General features: G+C 43.1%; 1 protein-coding gene across 2 annotated transcripts; it reads right to left on the bottom strand.

Moving 5' to 3' along the window:
- Positions 1-1081: 1081 nt before the first annotated feature.
- Positions 1082-18477, bottom strand: nr4a3 (nuclear receptor subfamily 4, group A, member 3). Of its 2 annotated transcripts, XM_020937234.2 has the most exons (9): positions 18139-18477; positions 15953-16069; positions 15321-15402; positions 11407-12242; positions 8310-8439; positions 7795-7958; positions 7515-7714; positions 4136-4314; positions 1082-2731 (listed from the first exon to the last, which is right to left on the bottom strand). In XM_020937234.2, exons 3-9 carry the CDS (start codon positions 15382-15384, stop codon positions 2469-2471), a joined length of 1836 nt encoding a protein of 611 aa, XP_020792893.1. In that variant the 5' UTR covers positions 15385-15402; positions 15953-16069; positions 18139-18477; the 3' UTR covers positions 1082-2468. The 2 variants fall into 2 exon arrangements, with proteins under 2 accessions (XP_020792893.1, XP_020792894.2); XM_020937235.2 differs by lacking the exons at positions 15321-15402; positions 18139-18477 and adding an exon at positions 16599-16934 and having other exon boundaries at positions 1083-2731.
- Between the last annotated feature and the right edge of the window lie 4032 nt (positions 18478-22509).

The following is a 22509-nucleotide window of genomic DNA, read 5'->3' as shown; positions in this document are numbered from 1 at the left end:
ATAACTTGTACTTTGTCATGTACACCTCTGCGCGCTCTCTCCATTCTCACAGAAATCTCCACTCCAGGAAGGAAGAATTAGCCACCACAGCTACTATCAGTCACCTGTCACCTGATGTGTGAGTGAAGGAGAGAGAGAGGGAGAGAGAGTGAGGAGAGAGAAAGAGGGAGGAGAGAAGGATAGAGAGAGGAGCGAGAGAGAGAAAATGAGAATGAGAGAGACTGAAAGATAGAGAGGGAGCAAGGGAAAGGCAGAGAAGAGAGAGAGAAGCGAGTGAGAACATAAAGAGAGAGAGAGTGTGATGTGCTGCAGCAGTGAGTGATGGTAGTGACAGTATAGACAGCAGGGCCTGTGAAATGTCACTGTAGCGATCAATGGTGTTTAACTAGGCTCGGGGCTGATCCGGACCTCATGCTAACACAGAGCTCTATCCCACTCTCCCCCCTCTCCACCCTATCACTCCCCTAATCCCCCTCAACAATCTGTGAGACGCTGTGGGCCCCTGGGAGCATGGCAAGCCCTTCACCTGTCAACAGACAATGCAAACCTGTCTAAATGTAGATGTTCTGTTATTGAAATGGTAAAGCAAGTATGACTAATGTAGATTGTATAGTGATTATTTCCTCCAGAATGTAAAAATTTTGAAAATTCTAGTAAAGTTTTAGTTGCAATTCAAGATCATTTAGGGCAGGGTCTTAAACATTTACCATGCACCACTACAAGAGACTGTATTATATGGGCTAATGGTTCCCAAACTGTGGTGCGAATACAGCCGTTGGTGTACAAAAGATGACCATATTTTTGATATTTGCATCTCCAGTAGTAGCAGTATCCCAAATGTTGTGTTCACAGCAATGATGCCAGTTGACAGAAATGAAATTTTCTTTTGTCACATTCACAGATAGTTTTCAAATGCTTTGAGTAGAGACTAAACGACTTAATAATGGAAACCATTGATAAAGCATATTATTTAAAGGCGCATTCTGTAACTTTCCAGTGGAGGATCCATCAAATTAATGGAGAGATAAATGTTTGAAATACATACTAGTCAGATAAGTTTAATGCCATAATGAACATTCCAAAAAAAAGCACCAGAAAAGTTATGCAGTGGACCTTCAGGCTTCAGTCATATGTCTGTGTCAAAATATGAATGCCAAAAAATAGGCCAAAAACCAGACTGGAGTTCTCCATCTCCCAGTGGCCACGTTTTGTAAAGTTTTGAATCAAAACACATGACACAGTTTATCATAATAATCAGAACTAGTTTATAATTTCAAAGTGCTGAACAGAAAATCCAGTGAACCAAAAAGGAAGAAGTAAATCAAACAAATCAAACCAAGGAGGGACAATGAAAAAAACCAACAACTTTTTTTTTATATTTTTTTGTATATCTTCTTCAAAAAACAATGCACAACTTGTACCACAATATTTGAAAAAGCTAAAAACACTTCAAAATATTAGTTTTGTGTATATATATATATTTATATATATATATTTATTTATATCTATGTCATTTGCTTTGTCTCGTTTCAAACTGCTGCCGTGAGTGTGGGAGCCATAGTCTGAGAGCGCTCCTGTTAGCTTTAGCACACCATGCATTTGACCTGCTCTCAACCTCCACAACCGAAACACATAGAAAAAGACTGGAATGTTTGACCCCTGGCCTTAAATCTGTCGAGCACCCTCTTCTCAAGACAGAGGGTGTGTGTCTGCACCTTTAGCCCTTCTTCGGGGGGTTAAGTGCCGCAAAGGCCAATTCAAAAGCAATATTTATTCCTCCATACTTCTATACATGCTATTCTTTCAGAACAACATTGAAAACATACTAGAGCAGGTTCAAGTCTGGCTGACGTCTGAAGTCGTTGTTAGTGCACGTAGCTCTTTTTATTCTACCTATCACCAGAATAGGACAGGTCTTATTAAAATAATTTAGAGTTTGAAATAAATGGCTCTTCTGGTTGTGACAGAGCACTTAAGGAATTGCACTTTTATAAACCACATTTCTACATGTTTGTGTCCTGTGTTATGATGTTTCTTTCACATGCTTTTTCACATTTCAGTTCATTTAGTCATAAGCACCTTCTTGTTGACAGAGATATTTTGTAAAGCATGTTTCTTGTATCTACTTAGCAAGTCCCATGTTGAGTGGGCGGGGGTAAAACTGACAGTACTCTTAAACCATTGACTTGAGTCTTTTGTCGAATAAGCTGCCGCCCAGCTGAAGAGTCCTTTCCTCTGGTCTGGAGCACCTTTGTTCCCCGCATACACACACAATGATACAATGCATTTAAGCGTGTGCAGTTTCATACATGTGGTGGTCCATTTGTGACGAAGTGGATGTTGAGTCCACGGTCCATGACTTCTCTCTGCTCTGGATTCAGAGTCAGTCGTTTGGTGCGCGTGCTCCGTGTGGGTGAAAAGGCCCAGAAAGCTTGTGACTTTTAGCCACACTGTCGTTACCCAAAATGTCAATAAGGCAGGGTGTCCAGAAACCTGTCAATCAAAGGTGGGGGTGGGACCAGGTCCTCCAGTTTCAGGTAGAAGATGCGCTGCAGGCCCTGTGTTCGCTGTGAGCGCAGCTCCGCTCTCAGACTGAGCACGCGGCTCAGCGGACTCGAAGACTTGGGCGCTGACAATGACGGACCACAGCCCAGATGTTCACTCAGACAGCACATGACTTTAGTGTGCAACTCCTCCACACGTTTCGGCTCCTTCAGGCCTGGGACCTGCTCTGTGGACAAACAGAAGACGCTTAAGAATAAGAGCTATAGGAACATTCGCTTTACCGTTTATATTGGATTTCCTCTTATTAGTTTGTATAGCTCCTGTTTTTAACAGGCTTTAACGTGTCTGAGATCAATGAATGAGCCCTGCACCCACCACCACAACATGCAGCATGTATGCTGAATAAATACTCCGAGCAATCAAAGACAATGACAGAGGCAAAAGTACATAACAATTATCTGATTACTGAAAACAGACCTAAATATGCACACTAACACAAAGCTCCCTTAAAGGCCTAATGTGAGTCCGTCCCCTCACATCCATGTGTGAAGTGCAGACACAGCTCCATAGAGCCGCACTAGACCGCGCTCTCTTTGAGGGTCCATTATCTGAAGCTTATTTATTGTTTGTTTATGTGACTCTTTTGTTTGTTCTGTGTTTTCCAGTGGCTCCCGCCTGCCTTTCAGCCTGCCTTTCAGACTTCTCACACTCTCTGCGTTAGTTCTGTCTTTTCTGTGGCTGTGTGAGCAGAGCTCCTGGGGGGGATCGATCTCTCCTTTCTGTTGGGGCCACTCTGCAGCGGTCGATGGGCCGGTGCAGTGGCCGCTCGGTCGTGGCAGCGGCTGTGAGTTGTGCCGAGGTGGCAGAGCACCTCCACAGTGGGCTGGTCGATCAGGCACAGAGTTAAGTGCTCCCCCAGAGAGACGCGCTAGGGCAGAGGGGCTCAGGAGGGGGAGGAGGGCAGGGGGGAGGGGAGTACAGCTGTTCTGCGTCACCTTAGGCTACATTTGTAATTGGCTATTTCTAATGCATACATAATGCTTTACACAGACAACTCACTTTAGTCTCCTGTGCTGTTCCTATGTTCATCCTCACACATTCACACAGCACTGATTAGAGCGGCAGGTGTGTGGCAGGTGCAGCAGGTGCTGTTGGGTGTCAGGTTCAGTCGGATGTGTCTCAGAACACAGTGGACATGTGTGTCTCTGTGACGTCAGCTGAGCACTGTCACATTCAATCAACAGTGTGGAAAAGGAAAGTCTGTGCACTGCTTTGTATTATCAGGATATGACTCTTTAGATATGTCTGTTGCTGCAGGTCAGTGCTAGTTTAATGATAGTGCTATGGCTTAATGACTTGGGGGGGGGGATCTGATAATCATTGCGATTAGATTTGCAATGTATGTTTTTATAAAACTGTTTTATAAAAATGTTCTGAATCAAATTTCAGAATATTTCAGAACAGCTTTTATGTAGAATATGATAAGATAAGGATAAGGATATTTTGTTGTTTGTGGAAGAAATTACGGTGCAGCCTTTGTAATTTGCTAATTCTGTCCATTCAAATTGTGATTTTTATTTGATTACAATTAATCTTGAGGCCTAGACAATGTCTTATCTTGATGAATTACCTGTAAGCAGTACGAGGGCAGCCAAACAGGCAAAGGCTGATGTGTCCAGGTTCAGACTCTGGAGCCGAGAGGAAAAGTCCCGAATTGAGTCGAGCCACTCCCCAAAACCGCGAAGGCACTGGAACCTGTGCAGCACCAGCCCACTACAGAAGACCAACTTATCTTCTGACAGCATTGCCCTGGAAACACAGAGGGAGAGTGAGTTATCACACACATACTGTAGCATACAAGACATTAGGGATGCACTGATCCAGATTTTTCACTTCCGCTACCAATTTCAATGCTATAGCTTTAAGTATCCTCCTTCCTTTAAACAAAAATAAAATTAGACAAACTCAACCAAATGTGTTATAATGTGTTATTTATCCTGCAAGTGACTACAGACAGCTTTGGTTATGCAGATCGGTGGAGTCTTCCGGTTATGAGACTTTCAGAGTATTGGATGAGTGCATTCTTACATTCTGACATTATAAAAACTGGTAGTAAATGCTAACACATAACATTTAGATAATCATGTTACCATTTATTTGCCAAAAACAATGTACATGTTTCATATGTTTCACTATTTGACTCTGAGTCTTTACTTCCTTTGCTCCCTGTGTTAAGTCACGCCCTCTTCAGAACACTATCACAACACAATCAGCATGCATCCCACCAATGAAACTGCTGCACATCGCATCAGGTTTGTCAAGACGCTGTGTAACCGTAAGGAGGGTTTGAATAGGGCCAAAGATACTTAAACGTGCATGGACGACATTTAAAACCTCTTCAGGCATGTTTTTGATGAGGGAACAATGTTACAACATGATAGGAGAAAGAAAACATCTTTAGCATAATACCACCTTTTCAAAAAAGAAGAAATATCATTACTCCCATTGACAAATCTTATCCTTGATTGATTTGAAGATGTGATGACAGGACTTCACAGTGAGATTTCTTTACCTATAAAACTATAAAATGCTCTACTATCCTGGGTGTATTGTAAATATAGCTGTAGATACCAGGCTGGGAAACATTTAAAATAACAATGAGAAAAGTGCACACAAATGAGACACACATCAAACAGAGGCATGCAGCTGATTAAGCCTGAGTTTTCCAAATTATAGGATTTTAAAACATTCCTGCCTTTCCTTTCGTTGCGGTGGGGTGAAGAGTGAGGGCAGGGCTGGGTTTGTGTAGTTTACAGATAAAGGTAAATAGCTGCAGCTTTAATATGGCCATGCTGTGGTGAGCAGTGGAAACAGTGGAGCTTTAACGAGGAAATGAAAACGCTTCTCAGATGTATTTAAACATCAGTTACTCACGGCACACACAAGACTCCCACTTCTTAACCATAAAGCAAGAGACCAGAACTGTTCTTTATTAGCAACCCACAGAGACAGGACTTTTTCATATTAAAACCCGGGATGCATGCAGTAATCCCAGCTATGCCAATTGATAAGTACAGCACAATGAAGAGATCTGGAAGGTCTTAAGACAGAGGGGGGACAAGCATGCAACACAAATGGAAAAAATAGTTAAAGAGGAAGCCTTAAATTACCGCTTGTGCAAACATTAGTTTAACAGCTACGAGGAACAAACTAAACACCACTTGTGTCTAATTATCCAGGGGTTCAATGCGTTACAGACATAACCCAGACTTTTGCACACACCTCCTGCCATCATTACTACAGTTTGGATTAACATGCAACGGGAGCACCTAAGTACAGTTCTATTATAGGAAAGGTAGCACCACATACAAATGTGCAAATATTAAAGGGGTCATATTAGGTAGACTGACTTTTATGAGCTTTAAAACGTGCTATAATGGTGTTTTTCATCATTAGCTTACACAGTTGTTGATTGATTCATTCATTAATCCAGCAATACCCTGCATTCAGTGCTACAGTATTCCAAAAAATCCCTGATCTCCACCCACTGCTCTGTACTTATACTTGCAATTACTAAAAAAATAAAATAAAAAAATAAAAATCTGATTCTGGATCATACATGTATGGTTTACAAATGCCACATCTTTTCTAATGCTTCCAAATGTTTGCTTTACAGAAGTCAGTGGGTTTCTATTGTAACTGTTCTAGAACAACACATGTTATAGGTGAAACCCAGAAAATAAGCATATAAGGATTCTTCATTTTACAATTAAGCAGCTGTAAACTCAGTACAAATACGGAAACATTAATTAATCACAAATGCAGGCATTTGGAGATAGTATTTTGGATAGTAGCACATGAGCCCTCTTCAGACACACTGGCACAGACTCTGGATGTCAGCCACACATTCCTCTCACCCCTGACGACACTGTCACCACGGCGATCAACCCGAAACCACAGAAACGGTTTGGTAATGTGGCGCTTACACTGAGGAGTGGAGCAAATATACTCTGGGCACACATGCATGTACATACAACAACGTCACACTCACACAGGGGGCTGCCAGCTCAGTTCAACCCCAGGTCAAAGATGGACCACAGCCACAATGAGAGGGGAGTGTGGAGCGCATCCTCTGCTCTCACGGCACAGGGCGTGAGAGAGACAGGCCTCTGCTTGTGTGTATCGCTGTGCGTTTGTGCGTAAGACTGTGTTTGTGCGTAAGGCTGCGTGCTGTGGGAGTCCTGGCATGTGCGTGTGCGATAAAGTGAGTCTGCAGTTTACTCATGCCATCGCCGCCCTCTGCCCACCCTGCACCTGGAGCCACTCTGCACAGGACACAAACTGTTTGGCATCATGGTGTGTGTTCAGTGTGAGTAAGTGTGCTTTGCTGTATTGGTTTTCTGTCCTGCACAACAAAGACGGACAAAGAGATGAGCTTGTAGCTCAACTCCCCTCTTCCCCATAAATTTATGTAGCCACATGCTTTACAACTGCACACTGGTAACCCAGGGCAATCTCCAGGCAGCCCCGGCCTGAGCAGAGAGACGAGTGCTGTAGACAACACTGCATTCTCCTCACTGGACAAAATGGACTTCAGTTTTATTCCAGTCAGCTGAATTGAATATGCAATTTGCTGGCCCTTTCCAGTGGCTCAGCTGACCAGCGTTTAGATGGAATAGATCCTGTCAATTCACAGTTCTCAATGTGAGCTCAGTTTGAGCCCAGTTTTAGCCGAGCGGACGCACACAGCGCTCAGTGCGTCAGATATCAGACGAGCTGAGCGGAACTCTGGGGGTGTAGCTGCTGTCATAGCTACAGACTCCATTCATAATTTGGTTCATATGGCGATTACTCAGCTCCCTCCTCCTACTGAGTACACCAACACAACATCGCTGAGCCTGGACAGTGCCGTCTACACCACAGTCATGAGAATGGGCGTTTACATAACCCAGGACAGTAGCACCTAAAATATATGGCACATATATGCTGTAGAGAGACTGGATACTGACCTGTGAGCCAGTCGCAGCACAAACAGCTCTAGAAAGGCCGAGTCTATCAGCAGGTTCTGGTCCTCTCTCTGGAGCTCGGAAAAGCCGGGCACCCGCTCTGCCCAGCACCGCGTGGTCTCCATGGACAGAGTGAGCAGCCGATAGAAGAGATGGATGTGCTCCGCGTCTGACGATGAGGAGGGAGGGTCTGCGGCACTGAACTGTGGAGCACACGACACAAGGTGAGACTCTCATAGGAGACATAATCAGTGATCATAGATGAGGGGGTGAGGCACTGTACCTGGCTGTAGTCCAGGTCGCGGGGCGTGCAGTGGGAGTATGCCCTGAGCAGAGCAGACAGGAGGCTCAGAGGAGGAGAGGGAGGGGACGCCTCTGTCTGCAGAGGGCTCTTTGGTTTGGAAGGAAGGCGCCCTCTGCGCCCCTTTAGACTGTCTGTGCGTACCACTGTCAACAGAAATGCATGTACTCATTAAGTGATCAGAGGAAACTTTATTCTAGCGCATGTGCTGTGTAATACTTTTCAAGTGGATATGACCAGCAGATGGCAGTAAAGCTACAATACATGTTTGAAATATCCCTACACTAATATAGCCTAAGTGTGGGTATTCCATGAAAAGTAAACAAAGAAACAGGCACGTGAGAATGGTGCAGTAGATAATGAGGACATATTTAAGCAAAACAATCAATGTGTCATGATTGCCATCCTCATTTGCATGAATGTTCAAGTTAGCTTATGCATGTGGCTTTTGATAATGCAACAGGTTGTATAGGTGGACTAAAGATTTATTCTGATACCTTCTTTGACCATGCCGACGCTCAGACACTTCTGGAAGCGGCAGTACTGACAGCGGTTGCGTCTTCTCTTGTCCACAGGACAGTTTTTACTGGCCAGGCACACATACTTGGCATTTTTCTGCACGGTGCGCTGCAGAGAGGAAACATGCAGATAATCAGACCCAAACACAATCAACGACCTCATATTTGATTTGTTTAATTCAATTTCTGTGTTTCTCTCTTCCCATCAAAGAATGAGAGCAGAGGCTCGCAGGTCAGATTTTAATTACGCGCTGAAAGGCGGCCGTGATATCAGTGTAATTAGATAAAATTAATTTTCAACAAGCCTTCCCTGAAGCAGGGACAATTTTATTAGCGCCGTCACTGACAATAGGGCTTGTGCGTGGCATGCAGAGACGGAGTCCCGCGAGACACAGAGGACAGTGGCGTAAGAGCAGCATGATCAGATTGTTTGTGAAGCTCGTGGGTCAGCTCGTGGACTCTCTGGGGCCTCGTGCATCACGCTTCTCAAAGGGGCCTACGGGAACAGTTTTCTCCTCGGCTGGCGCGCGATTATTACTGACCTTATTAAAATGAAATCAGAAACGACCCACGTGGGACCAGCTTTACAAACTGTGGAAGGCGCGCGGCCGTCCACTCCTCCACGCGCAGGCCCAAGCAGGCCACTAAATCAATTGGGCTGAGCTATTGTTGTCTGCTTTAGATGCGTCTGAACATGACAACTTCATAAGTGCGCAGAGGAAGGGAGTCTCTTGTTGCTTGTGATCAGTGATTCCTCTTTAAATAAACAGAGCTCAGACTTGGGGTTAAAGACAGAGGCCTCGTGGGGCCCTATGCCAATCTTTAACATCATTTGACAGAGGGATCAAAAGCGTGTTCCGGCTATTGCCTCGGGAACAAACTATTACAACATAACGATTAGATTGAGAAACATCAAACACAACACAATTAGGCCTACCCCATTTGCACTAATGGTTCATGTGTAAAGTGTAAATAAAAGCTGTAATGTAGAGGTGATGCTGTCTGTTCAGGAGCACCAGACACCGCCGGGACGCACTGTAAATTAAAGAAACAATGCTCTTCTTTAACGCGACTAAAACACATCCAAACAAATAAATCCAATTAGGAAGCCCTCGCGCCACACATGTCCGGGCCCCCGGGAGACCAATAACACACCAATTATTGCATACGCTCTGGCGCGAGCGCGGAACTGGCGCGTAATGGGCGCCAGCGTCGGATGAGAGCCGTTGCCATGGCATCGCAGATCGCGTTCAATGGTCAGTGACCCGCGCGAGCAGGGATAAGTTACGGTCATTAACGTGGCTGAGGAGAAATAACCTCTAAATACATGTGTGTTTAGACAACAAATAGGAACTATCAGACTTGGGCAAAAACACTCAAGACTCCAGTTTAGACTGTTATGAAAAGTGGACTTTTCTGATCAGCGGTGAGATGAGAACTTAGGAGGAAAGGAGCCTCTTCCCTTGACCCAAGCACAGCATTTGAGGACGAAGAAGAAGATAACTAATTCTAAGAAAACTCTGTCTGCGAGGATGAGTTTGAGTTGTGGTAAATGAGGCTCTCATGAGCGGTGCGCATGTCTCCTCTGTGTCTCCTCCGTGTCTGAGCGCGGCTCTTGTGACATCGCTTTCATGGGCCACGGCCGCCGTCTCCACGCAGACGCTGTCACTTAGCGCTAATACTGCGGCCAGATAAGTGTGTGATACCGATCAATGGGCAGGAGCAGTCTTTGTGCAGGTGGACTCAAGCACACATCAAATTATCTCAATAGGATTATCCAAATATCTGGACATATTCTTCCACTCACCATGGCCCCGCAGAACAAACTAACAGAACATAAGAAAGCCTTTCAGGGAGTTTTAGTCAGAAGTGGTGATGCCCATAGAAATAAGTGTTATAACGACCTGATCTTAAATTCCTTTACACCTCATCTCTTTGCGTTTCCATTAGCATTTATCTGCTCACTGAATGGTCCTTAACCTGTCTGTCTGCACAGGTTCATATTAAACAAACTTACAAGATGCTCTTAAAATAAACTTGTACAAATTGTTAAACCTAACCACCCGGTTTAAAAGACACATATTTTTATAGAATGCTGCATTCTAATAAGCTATAAATGTAATAATTTTCCAGATGAATAGTGAATATTTAGCCAATTTACATAACATATGGGCAAATTGACTAAAGTCTGTAAAAATAAATAAAATAGAAACAGGTAGTCTTGGTTTGAGAGCCTAATGAATGAATTAAAATGTGTTTTTAAATTGCACTAATGAAATGACAATCATTTACAGCCCTGCTCCCACTAAATGAATGTCTGCTAACTATTCACATATAATTAAAGATAATCAGGAAATACTTTTAGGACACAATAAAACATGGGAATAATGAAGTAATGACATGATTCGAAACCTCACAGTTGTGTAAAAAACACATTTAGTTTGGCTGCAGCAGAGATGAGCAGTATGTGTCTGAATGAATAATGTGCATAATATTCCCATGTAGAGGCTGTTTGTGTTTAAAGAGAGGGACCCAGGTTTGACAAGCAGCTGCAGTGAGCAGCGCCCGCGGCCTGCTGCTCTACAGCCGCTGCTGCCATTAATTACTAAATAAAAACAAATTGTCAAACTAATTGAAAAGAAGGACAATTCATTTCCACCGACCAGAGGCATTATTCAATTACCTCAGTGTTAGCAGCCTTCGTCTTGCTTTGTCTTTTAATTCCTCTCTCTTGTCTCATAAAGCCAATAGAAAGCTTAACAAGTGTGCCTGAAATGCCATTATTAAAAGCTGCCCGAGAATTACTACAGCTTCACTAAATTTTTTATCATTTTTAATGTCGTTCCTGAGACTTCCAATGTTGTTCCTGAGACTTCTCATTATTTATGTTTAAATCAGTAACCATACATCATCATATGCACAAGTGTGTCTTATGCCTTATTACTCTTATTTCATTTAAATATTCTTAATAAAACTTTTCCTTTCACTTCACTTTGTATAAATATGACAGTAAGATACCAGTGAGAATTCAGTTATGGTGTGGTATGTTATGGTGGGTTTATGGTGGGGGCATTACCTTGAAGAAGCCTTTGCAGCCCTCACAGGTGCGAACCCCATAGTGCTGACAGGCTGCGTTGTCCCCACACACTGCACAGGTGCCCTCTCCCTGAGGGCCTCTAGGGGGCGGCGACGGCAGACTGTCTCCCAGAAGGGGACCACATGGACCCAGAGCCAGTGAGCGAAAGGCCAGGCTGCTGGCCCCTGCCCCGCGGTGCAGCTGGTACATGGACTGCTCTAAGGCCGGACCGTGAGGGTGCGACACAGACGACGAAGAGGAGGAGGAAGAAGAGGAGGTCCGAACCAGGCCCCCGCCCAGACCCTCATAGCCCCCCACGCTGCCGCTGTGGGGAGGCGAGTGCTGGTAGAAGTGTGAGAAACGAGAAGGCTTGAGAGCGCTGCTCTCCAAACTAGAGCCCAGGGAGTGTGAGTGAGTGGGAGGGGCCAGTGAGTGCTCCTCCCACAGGAAGGATGAGCCGGGCTGCGGGGGCATGGAGGGAGTGGTGGGCGTGGAGGGCGGGGACGGTTTAAAGTACATGTTAGAAGAGGACATGGCCTCCAGAGGGGGTGCCGTGGGGTAACTCTCCTCTTCTTTCTTGATTGTTGGACGATGGGAGGGCATCTGGTATAGGCAGGATGATTTTGGGAGCTCGTAACTGCCCTCCACAAACACGTTGAAGCTGGGCAGCGATGTTGTAGCGGCTGCAGAGATCTCGCCTCCTCCCAGGTCCAGCTTGGTGTAGTCCGGGGTCATGAGGTCAGAGCCATAGCTGTCGCCCTGGTAACCGAAAGACTGGCCGGAGTAGGCGGAGCCTGGAGGGGCGGGCCCGTACTGAGCCTGCACACAGGGCATGTCTGCCAAGAAACACACAAGAGATCAGCACACATCATCCAGTCATCAAATATAAATAACTTCAATAAAAGATTAGTACGCATGAACTTTGCATTTTAGTAAAAGATGTTTCTTATGCACCAATAAAGATCTAATTTACTACAAAAGGACTGTTTGTTTTTTGTTTGGTATTTGTCAAGGAATTACAAGATCCTGTTTGTTAATTATGAACAAATTAACTTCATTCATTCATATTTTTGCTAAACTTGTAACTGGAGTCACTGTACTGTCAAAGTAATACTGTCTCTGCCATACATTAACAGCTGCACAGTTGTGTGTCGTCTTTGTTGGTGCAAATAGTCACAGATGCAAAGAGAAAAATCAGTGTAGGATGAAGCCTGTATAGGGACTGTGGGGTACATGCAGGGGCACAGCGGGGCATTCTGAACAGCCACATTGGAACAGGCAGTTTTCAGTTATATGTTAAAGGTTTGGATTATGACTACAAAAGTTTTTTTCCCACCAATAATAAAACTTTGACCAAATCTTTCCATTCCTCATTTTTCAGTTTCCAGTTTTCACACCTCCTGCACTTGTTGCTTTGGTTTTGGACACACACAACTCGGGTTACTTGACAGTTACTTCAGTGGCACACGCGACATGATCTTAACAGAAGGGCCTGGAGGAAAAGCAGTGCTAAGTTGGCTGTAAGCTCTGAAATGCTGTGACTGCTGTGAGGGGCGGCATGGTGGTTAGTCAGATGGCAAAGAAGATGAGATAACTTTAAATAATACTGGAGCCCTATGGTAGTGTTGGATGCACACACTCAGACACAGAAAGACAGATATTTGCTTTAACTGCTACAGACGCCAACTGGTATGTCTGAGATTTTCCCTTGATTGAATTCAGCCTTGTTCTCCTCTCTGGACCTACAGCACTAAATCTTATGGTTTCTTATCAAGCCGCTTACATAATAGTACTAGTAGTATAGTGCCACTCCACCTGCCCTGTATAGCAGGGGGCATATGGGAGTCTAATCAGTCACAGCGTCATGGTACCGGTGCTCGCGCTGTTTGCTTGTTGCTCTGGAGCGGGGAACTGTCAACACAGAACTGCGCCCACATGACGCCCAGCATACGTGCACCCGCTGCACCCTACGTCACCTCTGTCTGCTCAAATACGGGACATATCAGACCTCTGGAGGAAGTGATGTCTCTATTATCAACGCAAGAACATACAAGCTATAAAGAAGCAGCTATGCAAATTACATTGAAGATCTGAGAAAAGAGACTGAGTGGTAGAGAGAAAACAGTTTTTGAGTTTTGAATTTTGCTTAGTTGTTTGTTTTTTAAGTCCTCACTGTTTTTGTTTCATATCACAAAAATACTAAACATTTAAATTCGAAAAATAAGATGTGAAAAAATCTCAAATATTTCTCAATATTTTGACCAGCTTTTGCAAATGCCAAATGAATCATGCTTTGGATTCCATCATGTTTTTATGACCAACAATGTAGTTTTCCCCAGCCAATTTAGACTCTGATCATTTCTGAAATTAAGTGACTGTTTTGTGCTGCTAGATTCTGTTCTGCTATTTGTGAAGAATGACTTAAACACTGTCTGTCTGAAAACACCCTGAGCAATGCATTGTAGAAGAACAGTGCGTTAATTTGAGCCAATGCTACACAATTAATTTATAGCTAAAGGACAAAACTGAGGGGCCGCCACAATGACTCAATAAGTTAATTAATTGGAAACAAAAAGCGCACACATAAGCATACATACATACATTTATAAATATGAAATAGACGGTCCGATTGTTATAATTTACACAAGTGTTTGGCACTATCAAGGCAGAATTACATTGAGGATATGAGTCATGCTTTTGAGTGACCACCTCTCCAGCCCACATGGAAACACAGAGGCGTCACGGCAACTTCACGGGCGACACCTAACACTTGTGCATTAGAGAAGTGACACAGACGTATTGTATAAGAAGCAAAGGGAGAGTGACTGGTGACGCTGGTGACGGAGGGCCAAGCCTTTTTAGAATAAAGGTAAACTATACGGGTGAATGACTAAAAGTTCCAATTCAGTGTATTTTTACAGAGACCAAACTCACTACAGCAGTCGCCTCACGGGGCTTTACAAGAGGAGTCAAAGTGAAAAATGAAATCGCTATAGGGATAGTTGTAATAGCAAACCACAAAGCTTGTTTATTCATGGTATTATAATGTAATCTGCAGATCACTATGTCTCCAATGGGTTTAATAATGTATTTAAATGCAGATATTGTAGTTTAGACCTACACAAACATCCTGAAGGTTTCAATTGTAGGCTCAAATCAGTTAAAGTTTCCTCCCACCCACAAGTCATTTTCATTCTGATGGTCTGAGACACTATAGGATTTGTAATGGACTGAGCTAAATAAATCCTTCCTTAAATAATGCGACTGGACCTGTTTAAAAAGCACACTTAAGCTGAATCTTGACTTTAAAAAAACATATAAAAATTCGACTTGCAATTGAAGAATCTTGTATGTTGTATGGCTTACATGGGAGTGTCCACGGTCTGTTTGTAGGCTGATGAGACGAGTGTGTCATGAAGTGTTTTTCATGCAAACACACATCACCACAACTTATGTTCGACGTATAAACAGACCTGCATGTATACTGCTAATAATCGTGACCAAAACCTGTCCAACCACCACTGCAAGGGACATCTCTTTGTATTGTTTTAGTTAAGCCATTTATTTCATCCGCTTGTCAAATTTTGATCATGCATATAAGTATTTAAGTCATGTTTCAAGACACAACTATCTGAACTGAAGGTCCATTTACAAGTCTATGCCAACATTTTGAAAGTTGAAGCAGACTTTTGTCCACATTTACCTCTCAAATTACTTAAACTTGTAAAAAAACGCAAGTATTTTGTCTAGACTGTAAGGACAGAAAGCTTACTTTTTTTGGCTAAACTTTTTTTTTATCCAACACCACCATCTGATTGCTGTGATTACACTTATAAAAGCATCAAAGCAGTGTGAGGGGGAAAAGCAAAGGACAGACAACCCAAGCAGCAATAAAGGCGAAAAAAGTGTCTAACCTCGAGGTGTACATTTCAACTGGACATACTGCAGCTGTTCCAATATCTGTGTGCGCTTGTTCATTGTCAGAATGCCATAGATCTAACAAATAAAAACATGAAGGTGCACAGATGAGAATAGAAACAGGAGGGATGGAAATAAGGCGCTGCAATGAATTATGGCACAGGTGGATTAAGGCTTGCACACACAGATCACACTCAGAGCAGTGGATCAAAGCATCTCTCAGCCTCTAATATGCAACATACGCACCTCTGTTAAGGAATTTTAATCTAGGAAAAAATCCACAAAAACTAAAACCACAGCCCTAACTTTGTTGATTCATTTGGCGGATCCATTTCTCTCGCCCGCAGCTTCTGAAATGAGGTGTGCCCGCTCTCTTATTTCTGACAGTTTGTAACGATTGAAACGCCATCTCCAGTCACTCACACGCACTCACGCGCACCTCCCGTAACGATTTGATTTTGAGTTTGATAGATTGGAAACTGAAATAAAAGCCCAATTAACAGGGTTTTCTACATTAAATTTGGCAGCCTAAAAATGCCAAAATTAGGATTATGATTTACACAAGTTATAGGCTAATGTAACTGAAAGAAAAGAAATGAAAGGAAAAAGTACAGGAGCATCTGTGTACCTGGTGAAAGAGCCTCGCGCTGAATGGTGCTGGTCCCGGGTGGAGAGGGCGCGTGGCTGCGGCCGGACAGGGGCTCGTGGAGCTGGGAAGATGAGGCGCGCTCTTCCGAACCTGTGTCTGGAGCAGAGTCAGAGTCAGCGCGGTGGTGCAAACAGAGACGTCCCCGGGCAAAAGCCCGAGTGATACTCACAGACAAGCGTGACTTAATGCCTGATTATATTTCGTTTACAAATCAATGAATAGTGTTACATCACCAGCACAATTTTTTAAAATATGTCAAGGCTATTTTTCACAGCCCTCACGTGCATTGCAAATTAAATTTTGGATAAATCGGAACATAATTATAACTTTGTATTCTTTCTTTTTTCTTTTTACATTTTGAGATCTAAAGGCACGTGAAAGCCACAAACTTTGTTTAGAAAATTAGAAAGCACAAAGACCGAAATTAAACTTTTGTTTTAAAGGTTTTTGGCACATTTACTCATATAAAATAGCCTCCTCAATAGTCTTCTTCGTGGTGCAGGCTATGAATAAAAAGAATAATAACACAACGAGTACAGTCATTTCAGGCGTTATTCCTTGAAGAAAAGTTTCGTTTTAACGCTGCCTGTTTCAATATTGTTGTTATTGCGTTTTTCTTACAGACCTACAGAAAGTGCACGCTTGCAAACGGCGGTGCGCCGCAGAGCCTGTCCTTCGCGGTGTGTCCCTCGAATGAGCGCGGTGGTCCTCTGCCCGGGATTCATCCAGGGGCGCGAAAGAGCCATAAAAGTCATAAAAGACTTTGGCCCAAAGCGGAGCTGCGGGTCCTGTGGTCCAAGCGTCTTCAGCTCCCTCACACTAAAGCTAGACGTGCGTTTGGAGAGAGATATGAAAGCCCAGAGCGCCCCCTTTCTGCAACGGAGAATTTTCTGTCTGAAATATAGAAGCGCCTGTGCTTTGGCGGTACACCTGCGTCTCACTGTCTCCTGACTCCCACCTTGAAGTCCAGACTCTTCACCGTGAACTTTCTGCATATCAAATCCCAAATATCTGGTGCGTCTACTACATAGTTTTAACTGTGAGGAGGCAGGTGTGAGAACAAGACCTGATGCCGTTTTAAAATGAGATACAACAAACTGAATTTGTCATCTGTTGATAAATTTTTTTAACTGTTGTTTAAGTAGTTCAGAAGAAAAACCTCCACGTGCTCTTTTTAAATTGTTAGTAATAAACGGCACTTGTGTTTGTAATAGGAGAAAGTTGAGACAAAGTAAGACACTCTTCGCCTTTCTTTCTCTTGTTTTGTCTCTCGAGGACAAGTAGTCGGCGGTGCTCTGCCACTGCGCACCGGTAACCAGGAGAAGCTCATAAGAGCTGCAAAGCACGCGGCTCGCAGCGCCGGTAGCCCCCGGTGAAGCCCCTTGAAGCAATAAGCCGAGACACCAGCAAACACACAGAGCACATAAAAAGAGAAAAAGAAAGATATATGTCCGAGATGTGAATCTCTGAGAGTCACGGTGTCACCAGAGTTTCTGGTGCGCGCTTGCGTTCGTGCGTAAAAGGAAGAGTAGCCCATAGAAGAAGCGCCAAATAAAAGTTAAGCACATCCTCCTGGGCAGGACACGGTGTTGTTGGTAAATGTTTGGAGGGTGCTAAAGATGAATGGACGAGTGAGTTGTGTGTGTGATCAATGGGAGGGGAGCTGCGTCTTCACAGACAATACGGATCTTTCATCAGTGCTCCAGGCGGACATTGAATAAGACTGTTTGGGCAGCTCCCCCTCATCATTCGTCTTTAACGGTTATGATAACTGCGGTTTAAGTCTGGATACTCACGAAACAATCAAACATGTACCAAAGAAACGAAATAGGTGCGAAGGGTAAACAGGGTATTAAATGATCCTCCCCTGTCTAAGGGTAAGCGACCTGTCTCCATTCTTTCTGAGCGAGAGGCATCTCATTTCCATGACAACCGGAAAGGATAGGACACCTTCCTCGCGCAGATTACATGGACCCTCGTGCGGCTGCAAGAAGCAGCTGCGCGACGCTTGAATACAGCAACAGGTCAGAGCTCAAACTTTGACAGTCTAGACTCGAGTGAGTAAATACACGCGGGTCTAGTCTATACTTCACACAGCCTTGTGACACGTAACCGCCACTTTCAAACATGTGTCAAACACGCGTCATTCATTCACATGTACTCACTGGTTTGCTGTAGAGGTTCCGTCTTTACATGTGACAATAACCTTGCGTGAAGTATCCTATTTCCATCAAGAAATTGCCAAAATTAGTAATAATTTGTGTAAAGAAGAAAAAAATGCTGTCGGCAGTGTTTGGGCACCGGCGTCAAAAAGTGCCTTCATCAAGTACAGAAAGTTGGAAAAAATGAAATAAAATGTAGAAATCAAAAGCCTTCGCAGTGTAAGCAGTGGTCTATATCTGCTCCGTGCGCTCCTGTCAGTGGTGCCGGTGCTTTGTAAAGTGTGGACTTGTAACGCGACTTTGTTTATGTGCTCGTCTAAGGGGAGAAAGTCAAATACTGCATTTATGTGGGATCTGCCTCCTCACAGACGCTTGGTATGCGCTACGTCAATGTGACGCCATGGGAGAGACGACGTCACTGCGCACTGCTCTCTCTCTCTTTCTGTTGTACAGTACAGACACATAAGCCCCGCTCCACTCTCAGTGCCAGAGAGACAGAGAGAGAGACACAGAGAGAGAGAGAGAGAGAGAGAGACACACACAGAGAGAGAGAGAGAGAGAGACACACAGAGAGAGAGAGAGAGAGAGAGAGAGAGAGAGAGAGAGAGAGAGAGAGACAGAGAGAGAGAGAGAGAGAGAGAGAGAGAGCGCACGGTCAGTTTGATGTTTTCAGGACACATGCAGTGAGATCTTCAGTGCGTGTGGGCGCCTTTAAACTTGACATATCATTTAAAGATTTGAAAATCAACCTTTTGTTTCTGTCTTTTAGAATTAGGACTTAATCAGTGGTTTATGTCAAGATATGGCACGCAACTAGGTCTATACATGAGCAGGAATATAACCCAGTACTGATTTAGGGATTCTAACTTCCAGCAAAACATTATTAAAAACTTTACTTTATTATGTTCATCTATCAACGATATGAAGATAAACCTCTTAGAGTTTAAATGTGTGGCGGCATCACAGTTAGTTAAAGCGCTGCTTCTGAAATAGAAAATAGGAGGAACAACTTGCGGTCATGGCGAACACAGCAAACAGAAAAATAAAACATGCCCAAGAGGCTCCATAGAGCAATAATTTACCACAGCCAATCACGAGGCGCGTAAACCTCGGCCAGCGTCCTAATTCTGTCCAATGATGTGCTCAAGGGGGCGGGGGCAGCCTTGACGCACTGAGGCTCGTGATTGACGCAAGCTTTGTTACTAATTTTAGCATCTGGGCGACGGAGGCAGAGTTAGATAGTAGAGAACCCATTCATTGTACCGGGGATTGTGCACCAGCCAAGCCAAATATAGTCTTAGACAGGTATTTTTAGCTTTAAAGTGTGTCCCTGCTTTCATTCAGGATACAGTATGAAAAGAACCTTCGCCACAAAAGCAGCACCCATGGGTGTTCAACATGGGTGTAGTTTTACGCGTATCTTATGTGTCTTCAAGTCCACAGCGCTCGGCTCATGTTAATGTTAGGGATTTCTGGATACGCAGTGAAGAGCAGAGATGCAGAGGCGAAGATGTTGAAGAATATGAATTTTCTTTCAGTTTTTGTGTCTAAGTCTTCGCCCAGTCTGAGAAATTACCAAGATGGGGAGCGCCGGTGTTGGTTGTCGAGCTATCGAAAGATGTAGGCTGCTGCTGAGGCGAGTGACAGGCGCAGAGTGATCAGAGCAGAGCTGGGGAAATCCCTCTCAGCAGCCAGACGTAATTCAAGCAGGTGTAGTGAACCAAGCGTAGGTCTACTCAGTCTGCTCCTGTGCGTTAAAACACATTACTAAGTGGACTTTTTTGCTTACTGGGCAGTGCATGGTCTTCTTTCAGTACATTTCATAATATTTTTGTAAAATGTATTTAAAAAATAAAAGGACATATTGTTACATGCAATTTGAAGTGTGAATAAAAAGGAGCAAAGGAAATATGCATTTTTCAACAGGAATGGGCAAAATGAGTGATATTGAGGTTTTGTACAGGACAAACTCCCTGACATGTGGGGCTTCTTTCAATTCTCTTGCTCAGTCTATCCACAGTGCTGACTGTATGTGCACACAACCATCATGAGAAATTTTTAATTTAAATTAAGATCATATAATGTGCCAGTCATGTATGATATATACATTATACTTATATTTTAATGTTTAATTGCAAACTTAACTTCAGTATGTAGGCATTTATAGAGTTTAAAATAATGATTATGGTATAATGATTATGACATTGGCAATTATTAGCAACAAAAGCAAGACAAAGACTGGATTCACTAAAAAAACATAACAAAATAAAAAGAAATACACACAATGGACCATCCCTAGTTGTAAAATCACAATTACAGTTGCAGTCATCATCATTATGATATTACAATTCGGTCTTAATGTTGAATTCCTGTTGTGTGTTATAGGCCTACATACTTTGCAGTTTCCCACAATTAACACATTGTCCAATAGTCAAACAGAAGCTTAGAAGAGTGATTTAATGTGTCTGTTTGATAAGGGTAAATCCAGGTCATCAAAACAAAATAGCTCATTTATGACTTGATTTCATTGAAGACTTTCCTTTTACAAATTAATTTAGTTTTTAAAGGAAAATATATCCTATAGGCATAGATCACATGCTCCCATGGAGGCCATGCAGGGTCACTGGGGGAGAAAAGTGAATGGAAATATAATAACATTTATTTTTTATGATAAAAAATTTCATTAAAGCTACAGTATGTAACTTTTTGGCCAAAAAGTGTAGTAAAAATTGTAGTTTTGTAATTTTGGTTGTGTTTATTGCACTGAAAATTGTATATATTAAAAAAAAATAAAAAAATCTGTACTTACTGTAAATGGGCTTACATTTCCACAAACCTGACTCTTACCTGCTGGTGTTTACACAGAAATGTTGTTCTGTTAGCTATAATTTTATGTCATAAAACATATCTATCTCCATGGAGAATGTTCTGGAGTTTGGTTTTAATGCTCTGTTTTAATGGAGTTATGCAGGTGTCATGCCATCTCCAAGTTACATACTGTACACTTAAAGTGTAAATATATAATAATAATAAAAAAACAAACAGTTATTTATTTAATACCATAGTTTGTCTTTTTGTGTGCCATTTGCACAGGTCCTGGACTGGTCAGTGTACCAAATACCGACTGCCCTGTGCTATGACGTGTAATCCAGATTAACCACTTTTTCATTCAGACAGACATGGAAGTGATTAGAGATTATGAGCCTGTTCTTTTAATAGAACTGTGCATGTGGGCACTCCACTACGTGCGCCAGGCCAGGTCAGGTGACTCAGACCACACATACATACACACACACAAGGCCAATCACACCCTTATTTGTTTTTATTACTTTATTGCACTGGATTGATTTAAGACTTCAACCATCAAACCATTCATAAAACTAAAAGACTCCCTTGTTGTAGTATGTGTGCTGTATAGTCATAAATTTGACTTTTGACAGTTCAGATTAAGGTGTACTTTATTCTTCCACTAGGAATTCTGTGCATGACCTGAGTTCATGACACATCAAATACGCAAATGAAAATAAATATATTTAACCTCTGCGTTTGACCCATTCTTTAATGCCACTGGAGCTACCTGTCAGGAGCAGAGAACAACTGCAGAGCACTCAGGACTCATCTCCAGAACTTGAGCTAAGCTCAGGACCACCTTACCTGGAGGACCTTACCTTACTTTCATCACTTTGTATGTTTTGAGTTGATGTGGGAAACTAGAGCAGCTAGAAGAAACCCAGTCACATAAAGGGAGAAAACACAAACTCCACACAGTAAGAGCCACCTGAATATAACCTGGACTCTTCTTGCTGTGAGGTGAAAGTGCTAACCTCTTGGCCACTGTGCTTTGAAAATACAAATATATTTTCTGATGATGTATGTGTTTCCTTATGCAGGACTGAGCCCATCACTCAGCACTGATACTGCAGTGAGCTGCAAAGTAAATGAACTAACACTTGTCCATACACTGCACTTGTTGCACACCTGCCACATCCACATATTCACAACTGTTTACCAGCTCATTGGAGCCTTTGACTTGGTGTTGGTCCTTTGCATAGGTTAAAATTAAGGTACACTTTATTGTCCCTGTAGGGAAATTTGACCCATCTTTCAATGCCACCTAATGAGAGCGGTGGGCACCACAATTCAGCACCTGGTGACCCAGCTCCAGATCTTGAGCTGGTTTGGTCAGAGCTACTGTAGCTGGAGGATTTTACCTTTTACTGTGGATGTTTTGGGTTAGGGTTAGGGAGTACTTAACTGGACATAGGGCCATTGCTGTCCATCACAGCTGAAGTGGACACTGCAGTACTTACATTATGTTGTGGGCATACTGCACTAAGACACACCGATCTGTGGCTTATCTCAATGTGGAAGTGA

The sequence above is a fragment of the Boleophthalmus pectinirostris genome, unplaced genomic scaffold (assembly GCF_026225935.1).
Source record: "Boleophthalmus pectinirostris isolate CB_2022bp ecotype Guang Dong unplaced genomic scaffold, ASM2622593v1 HiC_scaffold_6, whole genome shotgun sequence".
NCBI classification, from domain to species: domain Eukaryota; kingdom Metazoa; phylum Chordata; class Actinopteri; order Gobiiformes; family Gobiidae; genus Boleophthalmus; species Boleophthalmus pectinirostris.
Note: the sequence above shows the minus strand (reverse complement) of the source record. Positions and strands in the feature narration are given on the sequence as shown.

Bases quoted from the DNA above. Each gene is read 5' to 3' on its own strand.
- nr4a3 (XM_020937235.2), bottom strand. From the start codon at position 16,728: ATGACTTTTATGGCTCTTTCGCGCCCCTGGATGAATCCCGGGCAGAGG. The intron at 12,243-15,952 runs GTACACAGATGC...GTTTCTTGGCAG, and splicing joins GCGCGAGGCTCTTTCACCAG to ACATGCCCTGTGTGCAGGCT. The intron at 7,959-8,309 runs GTATCAGAATAA...TTCTGTTGACAG, and splicing joins CGTCGGCATGGTCAAAGAAG to TGGTACGCACAGACAGTCTA.